This window comes from Rattus norvegicus, chromosome 15 (assembly GCF_021556685.1).
Source record: "Rattus norvegicus strain SHRSP/BbbUtx chromosome 15, alternate assembly SHRSP_T2T, whole genome shotgun sequence".
Lineage (NCBI taxonomy): Eukaryota > Metazoa > Chordata > Mammalia > Rodentia > Muridae > Rattus > Rattus norvegicus.
The window spans coordinates 104,692,501-104,719,773 of record NC_141548.1 but is presented as its reverse complement, the minus strand read 5'-3'; the positions used below and the strand labels follow the sequence as shown (position 1 = coordinate 104,719,773).

General features: G+C 47.5%; 1 protein-coding gene and 1 long non-coding RNA gene across 17 annotated transcripts in view; one reads left to right on the top strand and one right to left on the bottom strand.

The window, feature by feature from the left end:
• Positions 1 to 11,467, top strand: part of LOC108352982 (uncharacterized) — a 32,627-nt gene extending 21,160 nt beyond the window's left edge. For 3 of the 4 annotated variants that reach the window (XR_015639093.1, XR_015639094.1, XR_015639096.1), the window contains 2 exons: positions 5,855 to 5,972; positions 10,624 to 11,465. This is a non-coding gene — a long non-coding RNA (uncharacterized LOC108352982). Of the gene's footprint in view, positions 1 to 5,854; positions 5,973 to 10,623 lie in introns of all 4 variants that reach the window. The other variant, XR_015639095.1, reaches the window with a different exon arrangement.
• The window catches only part of Ubac2 (UBA domain containing 2), a 146,458-nt gene continuing 120,065 nt past the window's right edge, over positions 881 to 27,273 (bottom strand). For all 13 annotated transcript variants that reach the window (NM_001034937.2, XM_087586286.1, XM_087586288.1 and 10 more), the window contains 2 exon segments: positions 881 to 1,897; positions 16,327 to 16,449. In NM_001034937.2, coding sequence (NP_001030109.2) covers positions 1,790 to 1,897; positions 16,327 to 16,449 — 231 coding nt within the window. In that variant the 3' untranslated portion in view covers positions 881 to 1,789.

The following is a 27,273-nucleotide window of genomic DNA, read 5'->3' as shown; positions in this document are numbered from 1 at the left end:
GTTTGCTGATCCTATGCTGTCTGAGTCAGCGGGACCTTAGGGACAGGGTTCCTTAGGTGTGGTGACAGCTAATTTCCATTGTTGGCTTTGTGGATTTAGAATCATGGAAACACCTCTTGGTGTACCTTTTAGTGTTTCAACTGATAATGTAGGCTGCACCGTTCCATGAGCTGAACACCACTATTCACCTGACGGCAGACACCTTGACCAGTCACTTCATGCTCCTGTAGCCACACTTCCCCATTCCTCTCACTGTGAGCTGGAGCCGCTTCCACTCCACACAGTGAGAGTTGGAGTAAAGTCTTCAGCTGTTTTTTTGACAGGTGTTTTGTGAACAGCAACAAGCACTAATACAGTCACAGAGGATGAATTCATTCACTATGGATAACTTTTCTCCACTCTTTTCCCATTTTGGTTTGGATCTGCTGGTCTGCAAACCAAGGCTAATCTGTTAGCATCTGCACAGAGTCCACGGCCCAGCCTTGAAGCTTGTCTAGACCCCATCAAGCAATCGAACTTACAGGGAATCCTTGCCCTCTTGAACCCAGTCTCTGACATGGAGTCCATACAGTAGTGCTGGGTAGATCTTGGAGTGTCTCACTTTTTACTCCTACCTCCAGGGGCAGTATCGCTTGGCCCTGGTCAGTGAAGGAAGCTGGCCACTGTGCTCACACTGAGCTTGCAGAGCGGCTCGAACCCTGTTCTGACCATCAGGGCCCCAGGCAGCCCTCCCTGCTCATGGAGACCACACTGCAGGAACAGAAGGGGATGCTCACTGTGCAGGCCTTGGCGTTCTTGAGAAGTAGTCTGGGTTCATTTTCATTTTGGTAGAACTGCCTAAAGTTTTTTTTAGAGAAGTATCATAAAAACTACTGAAAAATAAAACACATAAAAACTTTATTGTAAGGATCACACACCTACATTTGCATCAATTTGACACATTGCTGCTCATTTTGCAGAACAGACCTGCAGAACACACTGGTGCAGTTTGCTTATGGGACATCATCAATTCCTACAACTGTTCTTGCTCACAGGGGGCTGCCTCCTGCCTGTACCTCCATGACTGTCTGCACAGTGGGCACTGCCTCACCCACCACAAGGGGCAAGGATGGGGCCAGGGAGGGTGTGCTGCCAGAAGTGGTGTGTGTAAGGGCCTGTGGGTTGGGTGGGCTGGGACTGAGCCATGATGGCCAGCGCCTGCTCTCTGCTCAGCCCTGCTAGTCTCTAAAGCAACTTCTTCACTCCAATTCTCTCCTTAGCCCGAGTGGCCACCGTAATGCATTCTGAGCTAAATAACCCCAGGGAGGTATCATGAGGGCTTTCCAGAACTGCACATCGGCACTAGATTATTTTTACCGAAATCAGGAGTTGGGACAGAATCCCTAGGCTGGAGGGAGCTAATCTCCGGCTTCCTTTGTCACTGAGGCCTCAAGGACACTGCCAGTGAGCCTTCACTGAGGTGAGGACAAGCAGACTGCACCTGAGCTTCAGGACAGTTGTCTCTCTGCAGTGCTATACAACTGCCACCAAAGCCTGTGACCGTCGTGCATTTGAACATGTACGAATGACGGTTCTCCAACCTGAGAAATGCCCAGTAAAAAAATAAAGATAGAAAATACATGCTAATTTAATGGCAAACTTATTTGATACTACACGGCAACCACCTTGGATTAAGGACAGTGTAAGGTGGGAACCACTGTCTCCCCTTGAGAACGCCTGTGCTGGAGTCTGTTTGGTCCTCAGGCTGATGTGGTGGCAGGACGCAGCACTGTCTTTCAGCAGCCAAATGTCAGTGCTGCAGCAGGAAGTTGGTGGCCACATTGAGGTCATTGTTGGAGGCCCTCAGCGCCTCCAAGGCGTCCCCTCTGGAAAATCCCATCTCCATGAGGCGGGCGACCTGCAGAGAGAGCAGAGGATGAAGGCTCAGCAACACAAAGCGAACCCTTAGCTGCACATGGCTTTACATGGCTTTGTGCGGAAGCTCGAAGCTTCTCAAACCAAGTCAGATCTGTGGTTAAATGATTACTCAGTCTAGACCTGGTGGCACAAGCCTATAATCCCAGCAACCGGAAGGTGGAGGCAAGAGCACCAGGAGCTAAGGTTATCCTGGGCTACAGAGGGACTTTGAATCTAGCCTGGACTACGCGAGACCCTATCTCAAAAAACAAATAAAACAAAGAAGAGGGAGAGACAAGGCTCAACTAATAAGCCATTTGTCTTGCAAGCAAGGGCCTGGGTTTGAGCCTCCAGCACCATGTAAAAATGGCAGGTACAGAGGACTATATTACAAGGATGATAGTTGAGGTTGTCCTCTGGCTGACTCCTCTCTCCTTCCTTTCTGTCTCTCTGGAAAAAAAAAAAAAACCCAACAAAAATCCACTTCCCCAAAACAACAAAGGTGACTAATGGTAAACCTTTCCAGTGCTTTCTATATAAAACTAGGAATCGCATGTGATCCTCACTGTGAGTTACATTTCTAGGTGCTATGATAGAAAGTGACTTATGGGAGAGGTTAAGGAGGTCACAGTCAACAGTGGAATTGTGTGGCTAGGACTCCGCACCTCTCAGGACTAGCAGACAATGCTGGAGTCTGTTGGCTTTTTCCTGTTTTCTTTTTTGTTCAGTCTGGGGACCCAGCCATTGGAGGCTGCTGCTTATACTGAAGTGGATATCCCTCCTCAGTTAGGCCTCTCTGGAAACATGCTTGAAGACATGCTTAGAGAGGCCCTATTAATGCCCTAAGTGTCTCTTAATTCAATCATGCTAATGACTAACATTAGCCATTACATGAAACAGAACAGGAAGTGGGGCCTCAGAGGCCTTGATGCACTGGGGCCACCAAGCTGAGACTCTGGCATTCACCAGAGTCAACAGCCTGAGCTCATCAGTGGCCACACTCTGTGTCACATGGGATCCTGGAGGGAGGAGTTGGGACAATCAGGTGTGAACATACAGGCCAACAAGCACACAACTAGCATCTTATCCCAGATGCCACGGCTCTGACTGTCACAATGGACTGTTGTTGGCATGGACATTTTCCTGCCTCGGCACACTGGTCTCTCCCCAAAGGCAGCATGTGCTAAGTCCTGCTTGAAGCCTGGGGCTTCTATAGGTTGTAACAGCCATCTGCAAGGCGGGCTGAGGCAGGAACAGTAACAGAGAAATGCAGGTGACCTAAAGCCATGGGGCGGGGGTGGGGTGGGGGAGGCAAGAAGCACCAGGCTTGTATAGACCAAAGATCTTGGTTGTATGAATACAAAGGCTTCCTGTACTTTGTCCCCAGGCAGTCTCCAATGCAGAGACAAGTAGTGTTGCCCAAACTTATCCACAATCTGTCAGGAGCCACTATAGGACAAGCTAATAGCTAGCAGATGATCTTCCTGAGATGGTCAGCCTCAGATTAAAATAATCCAGGACAGATTTTCCCCTATAGGCAAGGCCCAGGAGGAAATCATTTTAGGAGAGAGTATTGTGATTGATATGCTTTTCCTGTTATTATTAAACATATATGACATTCAGTAGGTATTAGTACACCCTTTTGAGCAGATCTATGAAGATGTCCTGTCTTGTAGTGATGTTATATAGACAGATAGATAACTTCTTAATTCCTGATGATGATCCTATAAGAATTCCTAAAATTTTATCAGTATTACCTTGGCTCTTTTATAGTGGGACTACTATTAAGTTCCCTCTGATAATCAAAACTGCAATGAGAACTCTGCCAGTCTTTAGTGTCAAGTATTAATTGTTTCTCAGGTAGTAATCAGACTTATACTACTCAGAGCACATTCAAGAGGCTGGAAAACCATTAACCAAAGGCCATAAAAAGGGAACTAATGATTTATTATAGGTGCTAGGACAGAAAATAAAGTACTGACTGAGTTTATCTATACAAAACTTCATTAATAACTTAGTTGTGATCCTTAACTCTCTATGAACCTGTGGAGTTGTGACAGGCGATGGATGTTTACTGAGATGATTACTCCTAATGGATATGCATGCAAACATTCCCTGTTGTAAACGTCTATTTCAATCTATGACTTGATTTTATGTGTGAACGTGTGACGAACTTTTTACCATGTGATTATGTATTCTGAATGATGGATAAGTGCTAAAGAGAAAGAGAAGAGTCAGAACCTGGCTGAGGCGAACTTTTTTTTAGATAGAACACTTTTTAGTCAGATCTGAATAGAAATTTTTAGAACAGAACCGAGAATAATTTTTTAGTCAGGACACAAGAGAACTTTTTAGACAGAACAGAACTCAAGAAGAACTTAGAAATAAAGGCATAGCACTGGGAGAAAAAGCCATAGGGAGTAAACATTATTGTAGCATCAGAGGAGGAGAGAGCAAGATGGGGAGAATGCAGGCAGCTTCTCCTCACCATGGGACAGAACAGGTCTTTTTTTTTTAATAGCAAGGCAGGCTTAGTTTTACTAAAGAGAATAAGCTTTCTTCTTACAGACTTGGGTTTAATTCATTTAGCAATAAAAGGGTAGAATATTTTTCTTTCTCTATGAAATAAAGATTGGAGCTCTGTGTGTGTGCCCGCACGTGTGTGTGTAATTGTGAGAATGCATGCAAGCTGGGCCCAACTGGTATGAATAGAAATGTGTAAATGTCCATGGGCGTATATGAATTCATGTGAGTTTATGCATATTTGTTTATGGTAAAGGGTTTTCCTTCCGTGAGCATGATTCTCTTCTCCTGGTTCAACAGAAGTTTATTGCTCCCAACTTCCAGCTAGCGTGACAAGGGAGAGGCATCTGGACAAAGGGGAAAAGGCTCCAGCAATTAATCCTTTACTTAACCCCTTACTGTTGGGCTGCAGGTGGTTAATCACCCAAGCCAGGGGCTTTTAACCCTCAGAATGAGCAGGAAAGTTTTTGGGACTTTTTAGAAGTTTTCATCAGCATTCAGTACTGTTAGAGAGGCAGAACATCTGAAGAACCTCCGTCTTTAAAGCCACACCAGGGTCCTACTCTTGTGTTTTGGTTCAACCTGCTCCAGGCTGGGAGGCTCCAGCAATAACCTGCTTTCCCAAGAATTACAGCACTTGGGAAACAGAGGCAGTAATTCAAGTCTAGCTCCTATAACAGGGAATTCAAAGCTAGCCTAGGCTATCTAAGACTCCATCCCTCTGTCTCAAAAACAAACAGAAAAAACTCATAGCAAATTACAAAAATATTTATTGATTGGTTTACCTACAGCTTGTGTACCGTTCTGATCGGGAGCACACAGTGGGGATGAGTGGGATTTTAGATCACTGACGTTTCCCAAGACATATGCACAGACTGCATTTCTCACTGTAGCTGTGGTCTGAATGACACACAAGAGTTGATTCTATAAAGATTGGCGCTATGGTAGGCTGGTCCCCCTGAGCTCATCTAGATACAGCTCAGCTCCTGGTATGAGGACTGCAAGGCCATCTTTTAGCTTTCTTTACCTTCCTGGCATTTTACTAATTGAAAGTGGCTGCAGGACAGGAGGGCTGCTCATGTAAGCAGCTCTGTGAGGCACTTGGCTCCCTTATTTCTCTTCACCCCCTCTCTGCTGGCTCCCATCTCCCTGGGTCTGCAGCTCCCCTTGGCTCTGTCATCTCTCTCTCTCTCTCTCTCTCTCTCTCTCTCTCTCTCTCTCTCTCTCTCTCATTCTCTCTGGGGATCTCTGAGTGTGTGTGTGTGTGTGTGGGGGGGCTCTTCCCTTTGCTGCTGACTCTTCCTCACCCATATGAGTTTTAGGCACAGGCTCATTTGTCTTTGGTTAGAAGGGTCCCAGACTAGTTCCTGGGGTCCTACAGATCTGTTTCCTGAGAGAACAATTTAAAAAGGTTTACTTTGGCCCACCATGGTAGGGACAGCGTTGTGGAGCAGAGCAGCTCATATCATGGCAGAAAAGAAACAGAAAAGGACAGTTCAGCATCAGAGACTGGGCATCGCAGGAACCTGGCCCTATGGACCTACATCCTCCAGGTAAGTCTCACCTCCCAAGGTTTACAGAACATCCCAGTACTGCTAGCTAGGCTTTAACACTGAAGACCGTGGTGGACATTTTGTATTCAAGCTAGAACATTTCACTCTTCTGGCTAGGGACACGTCTCAGTGGGTAAAGTGCTTGCCTAGCATGGATGATGTAAGTTCCCTGTCCCTGGCATTGCTGAAAACACTACCTGCTCAGGTGATAACACTGTGACTTAGCCACATCACTTGACCTCCCAGATGTTCTTTGGAAATAAGGGGAGAAACTTGAGTGAGTCTGACCCTTCTAGACCCTGCATGCCTGTAAAGCAGCTTCACAGGGACAATGCCAAGCTCTGGTGCTCACTCAAGCAGCAGCTGGACCTCCATGGGCCATGGCATCAGTGCCTGAGTGCTGAGTGGCTGAACCTGGGAGCTATCTTCTCAGGCATCCCTTGAGACTGTTTTCAAGGGTAAGTCTTCCAAATGAGTGTACAATTTTACATTCTACACAGCTGTGGGTTGGGTCTGGTCAGTTTCTGTGATGAATACTCTTGACTGGCAACTTTACTACGTCTAGAATTAACTGAAACCCAGATAGCTAGGCACACCTGTGAGGGTCTTTTCTTAATGAAATAATGGGAAGTGGGAAGATCCACCTTTGATCTGAACCACACCTTTTGCTGGTAGCCCACATAAAGAACATGGAGGGAGGGAAGGAGCTCACTCTCTTTGCCTACTTGTTTGAGAACAAGACTTGCAGCAAATCTACTCTTCACTGGCACTACAGCCTCTTTCTTTACTTCTTCGGTATTCCTGTCTATACTGGTCTTCACTGAGACATCCAGCCTTGTAGACTAAGCAACTACTACATTCTTAGACCTTCTGTTGGTAGACAGTCACTGTTGGCTTAGCTGGACCACAGCCTATTAATAAATTCTCCTTTCTACATAATTCATGTGTGTTATAACACTCTCTCTCTCTCTCTCTCTCTCTCTCTCTCTCTCTCTCTCTCTCTCTCTCTCTCTCTCTCTCTCTGTCTCACCTGAAGAACACACATGCTCTTAGGACATGTTTTCTGCTGTCCCAGTAACAAGTGCTCAGCTGCTTTGGAAATGCCACTGGTTACTTTATCAACCACACCCTTTAAGTCTACAACTTTCTACATTACATTTGAGGCCCGACTGGAGAGTTTTCAAATCCTTCTGCTCAGCTTTGTGCTCCCAACTCTCACTGAAAATATATTGTCAAAAGCAGGCAACAAAGACAGTGCTTCAGCTTGGGCGCCAAGCTACACTGAAATTTCCCCACCAAATTATCTAGTTACTTTTAAACTTAGCCCCAACATCCCAGGACTGGGAAAAATGCACACAAATTCTTTTCGAAAATGTAACAAATTCCCTCTGGCCCTATTTCCAACAGTGACTTCACAGCTTGGCCTTCACTGCACACCTACTGGCATTCTGACCTTTTGTTCTTCCCCAGAATCACCCCTGAGAGCTCTATTTACAAAACATGAAGCTTTCTCTATCTCATTCTTTAAACTTTTCCCATAAATCAGCTCCATACACTTAGGACTTAGTCACAGCAATGACACTATTTTTAGTATCCAGTTAGCTAGCTTTCTATAACTGAGGCCAGATCACCCAACAGAAACAGCTTAGAGAATGAGAGGTTGATTTTGGTTCATGGCTTAAAAGGTTCAGCCCATGGTTGTTTTACCCACATGTGCTTGGACAGAACATCATGGTGGTGCTGTGTGGCAGCAGGAGACAGAGGATGACACCAGGAGGGATCAGGGACAAGACACCCAAAGGCCTGTTCTCCCTCAGAGACAAGACACTGTAGGTCCCACTCTCCCAGTGACCTGCTCTTTCCAATTAGATTCCACTTCCTAAGGTTTCTAGAACCTACAAAGAGTGCCACTAGCTAGGTACTAAAGTTTTAATACATGAGCGTGTACTGGAATTTCACATTAACCTGGAACACCGTGTCTCAGGATCCAGTGCTCGGGACCCCAATCCTTTCTCAGTTTGTGTCATCTGAAAACAGTACCCAAAGCAGTGTTCAACTCCAAGGGTGTGTGCTGGTCCGTGTGTGTGCTACATTTGCACCATGGATATGCACGTCTATACACTTATGTAGAGAGCTATGATGTGTGAACTGGTTGACCAAACTTGATAATGTTCACCTGTCACTCTCAGGGGAGTTCCTAAATCCTACAGTGACCTTGCAGGTAAAAGGGCGGCACACATCTCTGCCTGCTTTCCAGCCAACTCGAATGAATCACCTCTAAATGTCAATCATCTCAAACTTGTGTCTCCCCCAAGTATGCTTGGAAAACCTGCAAACTTCATTTGAATCATTACTGATGACAGTGTTTAGATACGCCAGATCAAAGATAGAGCCCTGAGGCCACGGAAACGCTGTGTGCAGTGGTTAATCAGCTTGCCCAGGTAGAACCTGGGCCACCTTAGGACTCTCATCACTCCACCGGCTGGTGTTCCACCTTCACAGCCATGGCGTAAATTCTATGACATCTTGTGTCAACAGTTATTTTGGTGTCCTCAGACTGAAAAATTTTTTCTGACATCTACAAGTCACCTGGTGCTAACCTGCTTTACACTGTCAGATAACAAAATACTAAATTTCCCATTCCATTTTTTTTTCTTTCTTTTTTTCGGAGCTGGGGACCAAACCTAGGGCCTTGCGCTTGCTAGGCAAGCGCTCTACCACTGAGCTAAATCCCCAACCCCAGCAATGACATCTTAAGGTGGCTGTCTGCAATTATTTCTGGCTGAGGAGCCCTGTCTCTGGGCTGGTCAGTAGTTGGACGGATCCATTTCCTCTTTGTTGTGTGTGGGCATGTTTCCAAGGCCTCCAGCCAGTCTGTCTCCTTCCTATGCTTGCTGCCACCCTGTGTACCTCACACAGAACTGTAGCTCACTTTCATTTTGAACCTGTCCAGGAACAGGTCTATATGCTGTCAACAGGCAGCCGTCTCAGGGGCTGGTAAGTTATAGCCGGAGCTGACAGAGGCGAGCAGAGATGTCTGGTCACAGCTGTGACCTGGTCGCTGGTGATCTTTCCCTGCCCTGGTGACATGCACTGGTGCATGGGATCCATGTAGAGGCTGCTGCGGCAACAGGTGGCACAGACCGCACTGGGGCCCTCGGGTTGGACTGGCTGCCAAGCAGCCCTGTAAGCAATGTCTGCCACAAGAACAGACGCCCTCTCTGGGTGTTCTGGGTGTGATCGCTGTGAGCACTCCTTCTCAGACGTGAAGAACCACGTCTACCACTGCTGGCTTGAAGCCCGACCAGGCTCTTGCAGGTCTTCACGAAGGGTCTTCTATTGCTGAAGGGGAGCAGCCTAGTGCCTCAGCCACCCACTGCCATTGGTCAAGCTGGTTTCTACACTTAAGTATTTTTCAGGGCTGAGAAGACGAGTGTGGCTCACTGCTGACTGTCCTGGTAAAGGCCTATCAGAGAGTCTGTGGGTCGTTTCTGGACCTGCTGTATGGAGCTTTGGTAAAGGGATATGGTTGGCAATGCAACAGCTCTCATTTCCCATAGAGTTGACGACCTTGCCAATGTTTGGGTCAATCTCCCCCCACCAAAAAGGGAGCTTGCCATTCACAGTAGCCCAGACCGCAGGCGAGCTGGTCAGGCTTAGTGATGTAAGCTCCTTAGGGAAGTGATGGATAAAACATAGATGTAGAAAGACACCACAGCTCGTTAAAGGACATGCTGCCATGGACCAGTTTCCAAGCTGAGGGAGATGCACCAGATGCCAGGTCGATAGCAATTTGTATGGGAAACTTATGAAATGCCCCACAGAGTTCCCCAAAAAGCCTTTCCATTCACCCTGGCTGTCCCTCACCCACTGGGTACCTTCTTCCTGATCCACAGAAGGAACTGTCTAAAACTACTGACAAGTGTCAGCTTAGTGCTCAGTGAGACCTCCAGTCCAATTTCTAACCCACCGTTTGCTCAGCTTTGCTTAGAATCCAACCATGGATGATTACTGTCCAGCAAGGCTGTCCTGCTTGCTCTGCTCTGTCTGTCTATCTATTTATGAGACAAGGCTTCATGACAGAGTCAAAGCAGGCTTCAAACTTGCAGCAGTCCTTGTCCCTCAGCCTCCTGAGTTCTGGGGTTACAGGTAGCAGGGACAACACCAGCTCCTTTGCAGTCTCTCACAACTACCTATTCAGTCACTAAAGTTCCCCAAGTGGAATGTCCAGTGGTTATGTTCTGTGGTTGAGGTGAGGGTGTGAGATCACAGAATCCACAGGGGGGCCTCCCTGTTTCTTCTTCCCTGGGTTGAGTGTGCATCTGTGCTAGTGTTCAGTCCTCTCCTACCATGGAAGCCAACTGACTCAGTCAGCTGCCTTTTATCACGGCCCACCACAGGCGTCAGGGGCCTTACTCAGCCTCCTGTGACATGGTGAAAGCTCGTGGCTGGCTGTGCTGAGGAAGGGAATGCGGATGGAAATAGGCATGGCCACTGTAGGTGGACTGTACTTTTTCCTCCCATGTATTCTTCAAAAAACAGACCACATTTCGAGGGAGGAAACCCACACACAGAGAGACCGTTCTTTCCTTGTTTTTAAATGCCCTTTTCAAAGTAACTCTGATGACCTGTACACATCTCCCTATCTCAGGTTAACTTTCACAACAAGAAGCTAGCAAAATGGTGCCTTGGTTCTCCACTCCAGACTCACCTCCTCTGTGCTACACGTCAAAGGCAGACACTCATCCCAAGGATTCGCAGCAGCACCTCCAACGACAACTGCTTGGTTTGCTCAACAAAGACTGTGGTTTTCTTTAACTTTCCTTTAGCTACGCGTCAAAAACAAATGGTGTTTTGGGTTTTTAACTTCCCGAATTCTGATGCTCATAGATGGAGATGTCCACCGGATGGTGGCCCCACCCTATCCACAGCTGGGCTGCCCTTCTGTGCTAGGTCACATGCACACTAGGATGCGATGGGCAGGGCCAGCACTGCCCTGCCTCTCCATTATGTTAGTCCTGAGGACTATCCTCCCCCACTGCTGCTGCTGGACGGGCCCTTAGGAAGAGCAACCCTTTTCCTTCTGAGCTGATCTCCTCTCACCTCCCGGTTAACAAGGGGCCCTGCTATTTACATCTTGCCAGGGTCCTTTGTGCTTGGCTTAGTAGGAGACAGGTCCTTGGTAAAAGGCAGGCACCCTGCCAACTCTTCCAACATCGTTAGGGTTGGGCCGTCCAGACAAGCCGTAGGTAACTGGGCTGACTAAAATGACATCAGAAATGAATGGGAAAGAGTACAAATTCACCTCTTGTCCCTTTCAGTTTCAGCATGGGTAAGCCATTTGTGTACTGTCTCCAGAGAGGTCGATTTCTAACTTTAGGAAGGGAACAAGAATCTAGTTTGACTCCTCCCCTTTGGTTTACAAACAAATAAACAAATCAGAAGTAAATTTAACATTTCATTATTTGCCAATTAAAGTCTTATTTATGGTCCAAGATTATTTTATTTGTTTATTTGTGTGCATGTGCCCTGTTGTACTCATGGGAGTTAAGAGGACAATTAGTGGGAGTCAGTTCTCTCCTTCCAGCACAGGACGCTCACGGAGTGTGCTCAGGTCGACAGTAAAAGTGACAGGCTCCTTTACCATGCACCGATTTGCCAATTTTTAGCAGGAGTGTGGTATCAGAAATACCTGGCAAAGGAAAGATGGTGGTGGCCATGGCACTCATGGCTCACTACAGCCATGGCCCCTTCACAACATTTCAGGGCAAGCCCTAGCTGAGGGACTGCTGCTGGCAGTTCGTGGTTGCTAGGGAAGAAGGTCATTCTTCTGCAGTGGTGTAGCCAGGAGTCCTGGGCCCTGCTCCAGAAAACACCCCTCTTCCATGCTTATGCATGCGGCCTTCACTCAACTCAGTGGATCATTGGGTGGGGCGGGGTGGGGCGGGGAACGACAAAAAACACATGAGAGTGGGAGAGGGACTTGTCGAGAGGGAGAGAGGGTAAGAGAAGGAAGATGGGGCTGGGATGATCCAAATAGTTTATGTACTTTTATAAAATTGTCAAAGAATAAATAAAAATTATTAAAAATAAAAAAAATGGGGGAGGCAGAGGGAAGAGAAAGCAGTTCTTAAGACACATTTGGTTACAAAAGTTACATTATTTGACAGGCTTTATTTATGCTTTGGTAAATTCTCATAGATGTATAAAAAGACCATGTTTTCCTTAGTTCAATTCCCCCTTCCACCACTCTCTAGGTTATTGTGAGCCTCTCCAGGCAGCTATGGTGATCCACTCTGAGCATCTCTGGGGAGCCTCTCTGATCTATCCGCCATTCAGTTTGCAGCTGCTGTCACCACTCCTCCCTAGCAAGTGTCTTGCTATAACAGGGCTGTTTCTTAATATCATGTACCCTATGGCTTGCCTGCTATAGGCAAGCCAGTGTCTGTGGACTTGACTTGGGGTACAGTTCTCATTAGAACAGGACGGAGCTAGGCTGTCTAGAGGTATGTATGCCTCTTTCCTCCCTGAACTGCTCCAGAGCCCTGTGCTTCCTTGTGTGGTACACTTTTTCTCAGGTGTTTCTCTGACCATCCTGGGAAACAGAGCAGGACTTACTGCCAAGACTGTCGCCTGCTCTTCTCTGCATAGCTGCCTAGAGAAGGCAACTGGAGACATCTTGTCACTTGGCTTCTTGGTGTCACCTTTAGAGACCCCGATGTGTGGCTCTAGCCGCACCCTTGCTCCCTCCGTCAATGTCTCTTTTGGGGAATGTAAGAAGGAGCAGGGTGCCGTCTCCCATGGGAGACGAGCCCACTGAGGTGCCTGAAGATAGGAAGGGTCTGAGAAGCAGTGGAGAGGAAGCACTTGTGGCTGCATGCGAACATTTAACAGCATCCCTTCATGTTTGTGCATTTTCTTTGAAGGTGTGGCTTTGGAAGTTGGGATTCAGATCCCATTGACTGGGTTTTCTTGTAGAATGCTCACAAAAATTCCCGAACTACATGTGAATAGTAGGAAAACTTAAAAACATTTTTATTTCTTTCTGGAATTCGAAAGTCACTGTTGCTTTTATGTATTTAAAATTACATGAGTCAAGGGTTAGAAAAATGGCTCCGTGGTTAAGAATGTGCACAGCTTTTACAGAAAACTGGAGTTTGATTCCCAGCACACTGTAAGCACACTGGGGCTTACAACCATTTCTGGCCTCTGCAGATCCAACGCTCAAGAGCATACACCCACACACATACACATAATTAAAAATAAAATAACAAGTCACATGACTCGGGCTGAGGATGTAGTTCAGTGGCAGAGTGTTTGCTTGACATGCTTAAAGGTCTGGGTTTCATCAAGGCACTGTGAAAGAAACAGTACGGGACCCTAACTCTTAAAAAAGTACAAATGGATTTAACTGAAAAACTAAGGATAGAAACTTTATATCATACTTAAATATGTTGACAACATTTCTAATAATGGGCAGCATTACAAACTAATTGAGATTAAATGTCAATTATAACTTTCTGAGCTTAGCTATAGGCCTTTAGAAGGCAAACTTATTTTTTTTTTTTAAGACAGGGCATCACTGGGCAGCCCTAGTTAGCTTGGAGCCTGCTGTTAGATTCAGCACAGACATCGACCAGTGCTGAGAGTAAAGGTGTGCACTACCACACACGACTGAGACAACCTTCTCACTTTTCTACAGTAACATGCCAAACATGTGCATTACAAATACAGCCTGCCTGAGGCTGACCTGACCAGAACTGTCCAAACACGAGATTTGGGAAATGGGTTAGCAAAAGAAAGAGGGTGGGAGAGTGGCGAAAGGCAGACAGGCAGCCTCGTGAGGTAGTTTCATCTCACAGCAGAGAAAGAACTAACGGCTCCGTAAAGGAAGGCTGTCAGTAGGTTAACCTGACTGTCATTCTGGGAGGACCAGGGAAAATGACTATGAGAAAAGCCTACAGACTAAAGCCTCCTTTCCACATTCGTGCCTTCTTCTTTTGACATCCTTTTCTCCCCCTGTCCTCAAACTGCCTAAACCAAGAATATCTCACCTGTAAATGCTTCCTACAGTAAAGACGGCCCTGAAGAGTATGACTCAGTGCCGTATGTAGTGAACAGTCACATAACAGAGTCTTGGTGTTTCTTTCCACCAAGTTGGATGACTACTATTTTATTCTCAAACCTGTCATTACAGAATCTAACAAATACCAAATTATGTAGGCTTTTCTTCCTTATCTCTGGGATGATATCTGCCTAGGGAATTTTTGAAGACAATAGGACAGATGGACTCTAGCTGGCCAGATGTACTGCATACCTTTAATCCCAGCATGGGCAGGCAGAGGGAGAAGGATCATGAACTGAGATCAGCCTGTGCTTCAAGTGAGGCCCTGTCTGAAAATATAAGCAAATAAAAAAGAACTCTGGCCGCACATCTGCTCCTCTGTTGCCAAAACCTAAAACGTTCCTGGGATGCGAGCCTGAGACACGAGGCTGACCAGACCAACTGTGACCCCAGGCCTCTATGGGCATCTGACAGGGCTCTCCCAAAGCAGCTGCCCAGGCCCACGGCAGGGTTGTGGGCGGAGCCTTCAAGCTACAGAGCATGGGAGGACAGCAGGTTTGGGCTGAGGACAAACGGCCTGGCCGGTGCAGCCAGCTGTGGAACCAGCTGTTTTGGAATGCAACGACATTTAAAACACTTTTCTCATTTGAAATAATTTCAAATGTGAAGCTTCAGAAGTTCCCTACAAATGCTGCTGGCTCCTCACCCAGGGCAGTTCCGTGATTTGTCACGTCACTTCATCATCTCCTGAGCCACTGTTAGCGCAGCTCAAAAAGCTGGAGTCTGACAGTAATGATCTTGTCCACATTGTCAAGCACCTGACAAAACCCGCTCTCGCTGCAGACTGCTTTCCTAGTACCTTCAGCCCAGGCCACAGGCATCCGTGAGGTGGGGCAGCTTCCATATCTCCTTTACTGCAGCACGTCCTGACACTCTTACTTGTGAAGAATGCAGGCTTGTGTGAAGAATAAAGAATACTTTACTCAGGTCCCCCAGGGTGAGCAAAGTTCTGTACTTTGAGTCCCTTTCATTGCATAAACTCAGTGCTTGGTTCCATTATTGGTAATGTTAATTTTGATAACTGAGTGGTACCTAATTTCTTTACCGTGTGGATATTACTTTCCTTGTGGATATTACTTCCATTGATAATATCTTATCAATGGGGAGAAAGTTTGAGAGTGTAGAAACAGCTAGATTTTTTATATATTAAAGACTTTTCCTGGAATTAATGTTTATTATGATGGTTGTAAAGCTGTGGGGTTTCTAAGAAAACACTTGTCCTTTTTACTATATGGAAACACGTTTTCTTTCTTCTACATTATTTCTGTAATATTTATCTATTAATATCACATAGTGATCTGGTGAGAAATGTCTCTCAGTCTCAGGCATTTGGACACCATGGTCCCCAGGTAGTGACACCATGGAGGTCTTGCTGGAGGAGCTGTCACTGAGAGTGGGCTCTGGGATTAAAGCCCCACTGTTTACAGTTCGTCCTCTCTGATTTGTGCTATGTCTGAACACGTGGGATGTCAACTTCCTGCCTCTGCTGCTTTGCTTTCCCCGGCTGCTAGACCTCCCTGACAGCGAGCCTCTCACCGCGATGAGACCACGAGCACATGTACACATACATACACAAGGAAGCACACAGAAAGAGCACCACGCTATGTATACACTGCTAATTTCATTCCACCCTCAGTATCAGAATTGCAGTTCTTGAACAACTGAAAATTAACCCAAGGAAAAAGCTTAAGATGTGTTTTAAAATCATAAAAGTAAAAGTCTCCCAAAGGTGCTGCCCTCTGCCTACCGTCCCTCCACCTGTGTTGGAGCCAACTGCACTCAGCTCTTCTGTGACAAGGTCTTGTTATGTGGCCTGAACGCCACACCCTGTGCCGTAGCCTCCGCACGCCAGGGTTACAGGTGTGTGTAGGAGGCTACGGCAGAAGGAGCACATGCTTCCGTGTGCATGCTCTCGCTTGCACGCCCTTGCACAGGTCAACTTTCTGTGTCCTTCCTGAGCTACTGTCCACCTCCTTTTATAAAACAAGAGCATCTTTTGCTGAGTTCTGCCAAGTAAGCCTGGCCTGCCTAAGCAAGCCCTCAGAGAACTAGCTCACAATGCTGGCATTCATTATTACTTGGGTTCTGGGGATCCAGCCTGGTCCTCAGGCTTCCATGGCAGGCACTTTGCCATCTCTACAGACCCCAAATCAAGCTTTTATTTCTTGCTGGCCCAAACTGCTTCAAGCCTGCAGTGTGGACTGGACTGAGCACGGGTGTCATGGTTACCTGCTCTTCAGAAACTTCCAGGGGAGGAGGTGCTCGCTGCTCAGACCGAGGACCTTCTTGATAGTTGATATTTCGTCGCTGACGTAAAGGGGGGAAAAGTCGATTCCAATTGATCATTCCTCCCTACAAAGAGAGCAACACAGGGCCATCAGGAAAGCAGCGGAGGCCTGAAGTGCCAGGGAGCCTCCCTAGAGGCCATCAGAGCCCAGCTGGGAAACGAAAAGCTGCACTGCCCACCCTCAGCTAAGAGGATGAAGCCAGCCCTGCTACAGGCACAGGGAGAAAAGGCCCCAGGCAGTGCACAGGGCTTTGCGAGACTGGCACCAGGTGGCAAAAGGCAGACAGGCCTCCTAACCAGTCAGCCTCACGGACCCTATCCCAACAATGCCACAGCCACATTTTAAGAGTTCAAGGCTCTGCAGGGTGTAGTGGAGGCACAGGCAGGGAGAAGGAGATAAGATGAAAGCCACGGTTCCTCCCACCCCTGCTCAAGACACTACCACCCCATGTTTCATTTATTCATTTCTGAGCATCTGTACTACAAGGAGACAGAAGGTTGTAATGAAGCTTACACCCAGAGACAAGCTACAGAGCAAAGGGCAAAGGGTTCACAAGTGAAGTTCAATAACATACTGAGTGTAGGCTCTGTAGGAACCGAAGGATGAATCTGCTTCTGGCTTCAAATCTGAAGGGACGCATGACATGTTGCTTTCTAAAAATGTCTGGTTTTGCTGTGCGCAGATCTCTGAATTTACTAGCTTTAAAAGGTCTATTTCTAGATGTCTTAGAGTTGATGCAAATATATAGAATGTGACAGTCTGAAAACTTTCCTCCTTATGGAGACCTAAAAGATATATATATATATATCTTCATGGCTGAATACCAAAGAAAAAGTAAGTGGAAATCCTAATGGACCAGAAACGAGTTACACTGGGAACAAGAGCAGAACCTGGGACTCAGCCAGCTAACCAAACAGAAAGGACAAGAAACCAGAGGAAAACCCAAGCACAGGGGGAGTCAGGCCATTTCATACACAGGACTGGGATGATGGCCAAAACCATGAAAACGATAAGGTTAGACTTCCGTCTCTGACCACATTTGAAATATGTTCCACAGATTAGACGAGAACACGGGAAACTAGATCGTCAGAGCCTTTGGAGAGTACTTCCATGCCACTGTGATAGGTAGGAAAAGATTTCTCAGACAAAAATATATAAGATGGTAAAAAGTGATTATATCACCAGCAAGAGCTTTATTAAAAGTTGAGCTGTTGTCAACTAAAACAAAATGACAAAGTTAATAGACAAACTAGATATTAAAAGAAAATGTCAAAAAAAAAAAGCTACAGGGGCTGGAGAGATGGCTCAGCGGTTAAGAGCACTGACTGCTCTTCCAGAGGTCCTGAGTTCAATTCCCAGCAACCACATGGTGGCTCATAAAAGAAAATGGGTTAATGGTCACTGTCTGCAGCTTTCTTAGCTGGGGAGAGGGGGGGCTGCCCCGAGAGCTTGGCTGAGCTGACAAACACGGCACGTTCCTAACTGACACTCATGGTGCAGGGTGGCGCACCCAACCCTGAACTGATCATGAGCGAAGCCCGGTCCAGGGCCGCTGCCTAGTAGGAGCTTCCTGAAAAAAGTGGGGGAGAAAAGAGGAAACCAGAAGTCCACCTCCATCACCACACGTTCAAACTAGTAACTCGTTTACTACCTGAAAAGTGGTGGGGAAGATGGCACAATAAGTCCCCACCTGACAACTGAAGGGCTGTCTCTCCGCACGCACGCTCACAGGCTCCGCAGGCGCCAGGGTGACCTAGGGACAGCCCCCAGCCCTGATGGCTCTCCACTTCAGGCTCTGTATGTTTACCTTGCTCGTTAGCTTTGGGCAGAGAGCCTTCAAGTTCCCAGCAAGTCCTGTGGAGGTTGGCTTAGGAGCTCCATGTCCTGCTGCTCAGGCTTGGAGTCTGGCTCAGGGGAAAGCCATTCTGGCAACATCACCATCCTTAGCCATGCCTCTTTCTTCTCTCGCTCTGCCATAGTCTTGCCTGTCTGCCTGTCTGGGCTGTGGCTGTGGCAGTGTCTCTGGACACTGAACTAGGACCAGGGTAATGGAGGAGGGGCAGAGGTATAGGAAAGCTATGTTACAGCGATGGAGATGGAGCTCGGTAGCCCTCGCAAAAGACTCTTTAACCAGTGTTGTGCCTGCAAACAGGTTCCCATGTCTGCTGGTTTTCACAGATAACCTTTCTCCTAAGAGGGCTAAGACACTAATCATGGCTCTCTCTCCTGAGATATGGAACCACTTTCTCAATGGGTTAACAATGGATTACATCATCTTCAACACCTCTGCAAACTCAGCCATAAATATTTTCTCTCTGATTCAGTAAGCAGGAGACCTGATAAATCCCAAAGGGGCTCCACAAGGGCAATGTGGGCACCATGGAAGAAAATTGGTAGGATTCAACTTCAGCTTCCCTGGTCACCTTGGCCACAGGCTTTGGACACTTCTCTGTGGGCTCCTGTGAATACAGGCCAAGCCTCTGTTTTAGAGGCTTGTGATACCTGAGGGCAATACTGGGTATCCATGGGCCATGCCACATGGCAATCATAATTCTCTGAGTTGTTTGTTTAGCCACCAAGGAGGTGGTGCAGTGCTGTGTGCGCCTGCATGTGCGTGTGCCTGCATGTGCGTGTGTGTTAGTTGGTGGGGTGAGGAACTTCGAAGTCCCTGCTTTGACTGGGGGATCTCTTGTACAGGCAGATCACATTGCTTCCTAGATTAAAGGCATCCTTACTGTCTTGACTTGACTTCAGTACTCATGAACACCACATAAGTACAGAGTATACAAAGTAACGATTCCTGTATTCATTCCAGAAAAACTCCTTTAGCGGACAAAGCCTGCTTCTGTCTGGGACCTCGGGTCTCCCTCTTCACTCTTGCCTCCTGCATGCATGCTGTCGGCTGGCGACGGTGAATGCATGTTACCTAGCATGGTTATCACGTCACGTAGCATGGTTATCACGTCACCTAGCATGGTTATCACGTCACCTAGCATGGTTATCATGTCACCTAGCATGGGTATCCTCGCCCAGCGTTTGACCACAGGGCAGGTGCTCTGGCACTGTCCTTTCACTTCTTCTGCCAAGCTTTGGGCCATGTTTTTTTCTTGCCTAACTTTAGTTCTACACAAAAATTATTAAATGTTAAGTCAAAACTAGAGTTATCTCTGGTACTTATAGCTGTACATGTTTTGACAGAAAAAGGTAACACTGTCAAAAATGAGGTACAGTGAGTCAAGATTTCCCCTGTCTATCTCCTCCCCAAGATGTGTCCATTTTCCTGTCTTCAGTACTCAGCTCTCACTCCTGAACCTGGTAAGCACCCTTCCAGAGTGAGTTTCAGCGTTCCATTCCACTGACAGCCAAGCTCTCCTGCCATCGTGGACTCACTCCTCTGCTTTGTCTCAAGCCCCACAACTGTCCGGGATGTCTACTCTTCCTCTGCGGGCCTGCCACTACTATGTCTTTGTTGTTCCACTCTGAGATTATGCTGGTGGCTTCTTGATGACACAGTTGCTATTCACACTTTCTCCAATCTAATCTGCACACAGTGTGGGCGGCCCTGCACTCAAGCCTCCCACAGTAACACCACCACAACGGAAAACCTCTATCACAATGTCTGAGACATCTGTCCTGGTTTAGAGGTCCAAAGTGATCCCATCCTAAACCCTTTCTTCCCTCTTCCCAGATCTTTTCTTACTTGGCAGCCCCTTAAGCAGATGTACGTTTACTCAAATGGTCTGCTTCCTTGCACTGTGCTTCTCCGGGGCTCTCCCTGTCTTCCGTGCAAGGATACCTCTTCTTTTGTGTCCACATCAGCTCCACCCATCGAAGTTCTCCTTCCTCCCCCTCACTGGCCAGGCTCCATGGGACAGAGTCATGGTGCTGATTCCACACAGAACAAAACCTGGGGGGTGTGGGGATGTGTGTCTATGTTTCCACATGTGGACAACAGCAAACAGAACTAGATGGTTCTTAAGCTGACTGGGTGCTTCTTCATTAGACGCCAGTGAACACCTTGGAAGCTGAGCAGTTTTCTTTCTGAAAGAGCCTTTTCTGATAGAGCAGTAGCTGTGGACAGGGCTCCTAGGCACACAATGAACATGTCCCCCATGTCTCCCATTCTCAAGCTCCTTTGCCAGCATTACTGAACCCAGGACAGTCTGCAAGGAGACACAAACTCCTAGGTGACTTGCCTACTAGAGTCAGAGCAATGGCTGGTGTCCACTCAAGGGGGGCGCATGGAGAAGCAATGGTCTCTCGTCTCGGTGGGGAGCTGAAGCACAAAGCATGGGCTGTGTGCATGTGCAGCACATCAGTTCATCAGGTGCAGCCGAGAACCACTGTGCGTGTCAGTTTTACACCTTTACAGACAAGTGTCGTCTGCACCTGTCTTCTTAAATCCATGAGACTCTACAGTGCTCTTCTTTCTCATGAAGACACCAAAACAGAATGGAAAATAGAAATGATTTTCACGAATGTCACTTAATGAGTCAGGCTTGGAAAAGTGCTAGAATTTTGATTGATCCTATCATTCTGGGCTGGATTTCATCAAAAAGGTCAGTCACTGACAAGCCCACAAGGCGGCCGCTTCTGCAGGAGGCACGGATTCACATCAGCAGCTTTTAGCTTCGGCTTCGATTGAAAACAGAGACCTGCGCCACGTTTTCATTTCACTGCAGATTTTTATCGACCCACATCTGACACTCCACACTTACATGCTCATGGGAGAAGAGTCATAAAGGAACCAGCTCGAGCTGGTTGTATCTTGTTGACAAAGAAGCACAGCAATTTGATGAGAATAGTTCTCAAATCGAGTCACATCAAAAAGGGAAAGAGCACAGGGAAAGTGCAGCTAATGAGTGCAGGCTGTCCCACATGGCGGCACCTCAGCTCACGCCTGGGTGGGCCTGTTCCGAACTGTCAGGTCCCAGGGTCTCCTCGAGATGTCCACACAGGTAAAGGACTCACTGTCACCTCTGCCTGATTCTGACACTTTACTGTGACTGCCTTCTTCTCCTGCCACATAAGGTCAGGAGGTGACACACTGCCTGGTTCACAGCTCTCCCCAGAAACTGGCTCTGCATGCTGTGTGGAACAGATGCCAATGAAAATGGCTGTGCTGGTGAGGCCCAGAGCTGACAGACGCTTCTGTTAGTGGAGTAGCCAAGTGGCAGAAAGAGCAGAGGATGGCACCTGCCAAAGTACAGCTGTACTTGGTGGTCTTGCTCTCTAAAACACGGGAAACTCACACACATGCTGCAATACACGGAAATACATGGGAAAACACTGAAAGCGTGAGGGCAAGCCAGTCCAACAATGGCTGGTGCAGGCTCTACGCACCTAGACCTTCTCATGAGGCAAATTTACGGAGAGTGTGCTGGGAAGATGGGAAGGCTCGGTAGTGTTTGTCAACAGAAACCAAACTTCTTTTTACAAAATCATTTAGATTAACTTTTAAAGTTGGCATATAAAGTATTGGATTTCATATGGGTTTCTTCATCTACACACAACACACAACACACAACACTACTTGGTTCTTATCTGCCTCTCCCCCATCCTCTGATGCCCCTTCCTCCCCACAACTGCTACCTTCCTGTGTTTCCTCATCACAGTATCCACTGCTCCAGACACAGAGTTCCTCTGGGACACTGACAATGCTCTACACGACTGTGCTAATGATGCATTCGTAATTCTGTGACTAAGAATTAGTGACCTGTACACCTCAAGTGGGTAATTACTCAACAAACTACTTTAGATCCACTAGAAATATTTATTAAGTAACAAATATTGAGTAATGAAAAGAACTGTCACACCATGAAAGGCGGGTATGAGTCATGTGCAGGCTGGATGGTACCTGACAACGCTTGCTGAGGGGAGATGAGGAGAGAAACAATTTTCACAGCCACAAAATTTTACTAAGGGTGGGTGAGAGAGCGAAGCTAATGTAGTTCAACCTTTGCCGAGGAAATCACTGAACTGCATGTGTGAACGATGGTTATGCACTTGTGGTGGCATCAACGCCTGCCCTTGTTTGGATAAAGACTACTTATTACCAAAACAGGTGGCAGGTAACCAGGAAGTGCCAGGAGGCCCAATACGTGGAGCACGGTGCCCGCGGACACCAACAACTCCACACTTGTATCGGCAAGTCTCCCAGCAGGCCTATACCAAACACTGTGAGTTCGTGGCAGGCTTCGCTTACTCCTGACCTTAAGGCAGAGTTGCTGAGGGTAAGGCTTACTCTCAAGTGCGTGTGCTGGTACATGGGATCGACAGTGAACAGGAGAAATGGTTCATACAAGTGAGTGAACAAAGCAGAGAACTCGGGTCTCCTATGAAACGTTGACCTGAAGGGCACTAGCTACATGTCTGCAGGGCAGGCATCACACACTTTAAATGGTAAAGGCCATGTAATCAGTATTTAAGGCTCTGAAGTGAGTGGGAAACTGAGGCTATTACACCAGGACATACTCGTTAAGATTAATTTTTTTTAAAACTCTGGAGTATATAGAAGACAGGTGGTGTGGGCTAACAAGTCAGATTACGGTGAGCTTTGTTCTAGAAGTTGAAGTTTTAGGAGTATTGACTAACAGGCTAGCTCCCAAGTCTGGACTATGTCCCGACGTCTTATGCCCACGCCGTGATGGTAGTCAAGCTCCGGAGGTCTCCTGGCACCCACTCTTACCCTATCTGTTTATTCCCATGACGACCGTTAGATTGTGTGCAGATCACCCTGCAGCCCAAAGCTGTCTCCCTAAAAGCAAATTTCCTTTTGTGATTATGCTTCATACTGTAAGCATGTGGGTGTTACCAAGAAAAACTAAAATTGTTTTAGCCTTAACACGTTCACACACCAGTCAACACAACACTTTTAATGCCAGATGCATTGGGGGTGGGTTGGGGGAAGGAACTTCCTCACACCCAAAACTATTCTCCAGGAGACACCACTCAAAGTCTTGAAATTTAATTCAAATATTATTCACAGATCACCTAGAGCAGTGGTGGCACACACCTTTAACTTCAGGAGGCAGAGGCAGGTCGATCTCTGAGTTTGAGGCCAGCCTGGTCTACAGAGCAAATGCCAGGAGCTCAGAGAGAAACCGTGTCTGGAAAAACAACAAAAACAAACCCAAACCCATCAGTTAGATAGGGCTGATCCCACCCGAGATGACTCTAACCAAACCCTGCTCCATTTTACCTGTACTTCCTGGCTGCCCAAGGAAACAACCACAACTCCTCCCTCTAGGATGATAAATCTGCTGAGCTGGTCAGGGAAGGCAGCACATACTTATCCTTCCCCATTTACTGTGAAGGACACAGATGAGCAGCCAGAGAAGAGCACAGCAATGGGAGGCTGAGGCCCACTCGAGGCCCCAGCCTCTAGGGGCCTTCATGGGTTCAGTTATGTAGACACCATGTGAATCTGTCCTTGTGGGTTCTCAGGGAGGAAACGCTATAAAGGCAATGATTAAATCAATGGTCACTGCTATGCAGCCCACCCTTCAGCCTTTCTGCCCGTGGAAACGTTAGGAGTTAATGGAAAGTTCTGGTCCCTTGTCACAAAGCTGGTTCCCCTGGCTGGGAGGTTAGGAAGAAAATGACCTCCAGGCAGTACAGGAGCCAGACGGTCACCTAAGCAGTGTGCTGACCTCCAGGCAGGTTGTTTTGTTTTTCTCTTTGTTTTTACTTCAAACAGGTTCTTGATCCACAGTCCAGGTAAGTTTGTAGGCACCCAGGCCTCTCTACGACCTATGACTTGTGACTGTCCTATGTCTGCATTACAAGTGTGGGTGGCCACATCTCATCTGTCATTGTCACCTCCTTCCAGCACTCTCAGCTCTTAAACAAATGCAATCCCCTGCTGTCCCACAGCTGTTTGGGGGCTCTAGTCTTTTCCTCCTGGGCTCTCCAACCCCATCTGGGACCACTTCTCGAATCCTACACACACGACACTGGGCACACACTACACTGGGCAGGGCTGCACTGGTCTGGCAGTGGCACCGCCCACGGCTGCTTTACCTTCTTCTGCACTGCATGCTTCTGGAAGAAACCCAGGCAGCTCCTTGCACACATAGGGCAGAAGGTTTCGTAAGAGTCCAAAAAGCCACAAATGAGTAAAGTTCTCATAGCTCAGTCCTGCCTTTCAAGAGCTTATGCCTCGTGAACTAGTGGGGACTAATAAAGCAAGAGCCCATGGCTGGGTGGGTGGTATAAGACTTTAGTCTAAGCACAGGACAGGCAGAGGTAGCTGGGTCTCCATGGCCAGCATGGTCTACACAGTGAGCTCCAGGACAGCCAGAGCTGCTACATAGTGATACCCTGGTCTCCAATATCCAAAACAAACAAACGAAAGCCCACAAAATCCATGAGCCTATGAAATGTCAGACACTGGCCCTGGGAGCAACAAGCCAGATCCAACAGTAAAGTGACTGTGACCCACTGGAGCCAGCAACTGTATCCACACTGAGAAACGAGGAACGAGATAAGAGGCTGGGGGAGCAGTTGCCATGTCTGACCCGCTGCCCTCAGTGCTGCCCCAACTGAATGTACAGATGACAGGCACACACCACAGAAAGATACATTAACTAGTAAAGCCAGTTTTCAACTAGCCCCTGAGTCAAGCACCCAAGTTTCTGGACCATAACTACTTGAAGTGTCCAGAAAGACTTGTGAGAGGCCAAAGCACATCTGGCACACTACCATGTGTCTGGGCTTCACAGAGTTCCTCGTATACTGACTCTGTCCACATAGTGGTCCCCAGGTGAGTGAAATCCTAAGAGGCATCACACAGGATACTGTTCTCCAGGCTGCAAAGTGTGCAAGAACTTCCCAGCTAATGTGAACTTTCTCAGCATCCTGACAGGGGGCCACCACTGCTTCCCATTTATTGAAGCTCCTTTGTCAATAGCCCCATGACAGGAGGAGGTTCAACTGTCCTGATGAACGCCTGTTCTTCCTGCAACAGCTCCGTCCCCGGCTCTCCTGGTCCTGAACTTCCTGCTGTCTTCCTAGCTGCTTCAGTTTCTTTGTCAGCCTAAACATGGCTTGGTCTGTGTGGCGACTTGACCTTGTGGTAGCTTGACCTTGCAGGACATCTGCGTGTCTTTCCAGCTCTGACTGCCCAGCTATATCCAGCTGGCACCAGAATTGGAAGCAACCCTGTCAGTGCTCACTATACACATTTACCCAGCAGCTCCCTAAGTATTTGCTAGGCTCCTATTAGTGTCAGTATTATTCCTGTTTCGGAGAAGTAGATAAGTAGTAGTCTCACTGCATCCCAAAGCAATGGCAGGGATAGGATAGGCCAGTCCCTAGTGAGAGCGGGCTAAGGTGCTGGGAAAAGACCCTCAGGACTCCAGTGGGAGACTGAAAAGGCTTCCCAGAGACACTGTTTGCCAGGAAAACTACAAAGCAAATGGGAATCAGGATTAAAAAATAAACAAACAGCACAGTTTTCTCTGGGTGGCTGTGGGTGGTAACGTGTAACCTGATGAACTGTAAATGGCTCAGCAAAGCTTGTGATACACTCTAGGAAGGAGATATGGTTAAAAGGAGGCAGGGCCCGTGCCTTAACAGCTAAGGGAAGCTGCTGAAGACTTCAGGGGAGTGAAGACATCATCCTTATGTTCCGGATCTCTGATGGAGCAAGACAGAGGCTGGGGTAGGAGCAGGCAGATGAGGTAGGAACAGCCAACTTATGTAAAGGAGAGGCTGACACGTCACTAGAGCAGGGGAGCAGGTATGGCTGGGGTGGAGGAATGAAGTGCTATCTATGCTCCTACTGAAGGGACAGGAGAGAATAAAGAGACGCCTGCTGAAGCCTCGTTGGTTCGATGATGGAGGAGAAGCAAGCAGAGCAGAAACGATATTCTGGGGAGATCCCAGGCACAAGAACATCATTCAGACACAGAACTGGTAGGGTACATCTGGGGCTCGGGATCAGTGGCCACCTGAGCAGCCCGAAGGGAGGAACTCCAGTCTCACAGGCTCGAAGCAGCACAGCATATGCTGTTCTTGCTAGTAATATGTGAAACTCAATTCCACAAGTGTGGCAGGCCCAGCTCTACATTGAGGTTTGCTGGCTGGTCCTTCTGCAGCTCCACACTCAATGGCAGCCCCAGACTCAGCATGTGATAAGCATTAAAAACAAATGTGTTGAAAACTCAATGAAAATCAACCCTCCCCCAGATGAACAAAACTGTCATACAAGTTCTCATGCACATCTGCACGTGCAGGGGACTCTCCTCCACGGTGGTTTAACAGACAGGATTACATGCACTGATTTGCCAAGCATAGACAAAGGGTCAGACTGAGCCCTGCCAGGAAGCTCAGCTCTGCCAATGAAGGGTAGGAAAAGAAACCCAGAAAGCTTAAGGGTCCAACAGATGCTCACTGCTATCCAGAAAAGTCCCACCCAGAGTTCAAGGCTGCTTCCTGCTCTGAACTTCAGGTCTGTGAAGGGAAGGCAAGAGTGGGGAGATTTGGCAGCAGTGGAGAGAACCACAGACAGAGAGCCAGTACCTTCCTAGTGCCAGTGGGAATGCATGCTCAGGAAGGACAAAGGTTTGGTACTTTACTTACTGGAGAACAATGTGTGGTAGTTAATGCACTTGTGGTGGACAAAGACACTGTACAGCATTTGAAGCAATAAGAGAACATGGTGGCTCCTGGGATACCAGGCAGGGAATATATAAACTGCAGGGAATTACATTCCCACAAAAACCTATGCTGTACCAGAAAGTGCCTTAGAGCCAAAGTAAGTTCAGTGTGTCCAGTGGAGAGCCCTCAGTTTGCAGGCCCTGTAGTCCAGTGGAGAGCCCTCAGTCTGTAGACCCTGTAGTCCAGTGGAGAGCCCTCAGTTTGCAGGCCCTGCAGTCCAGTGGAG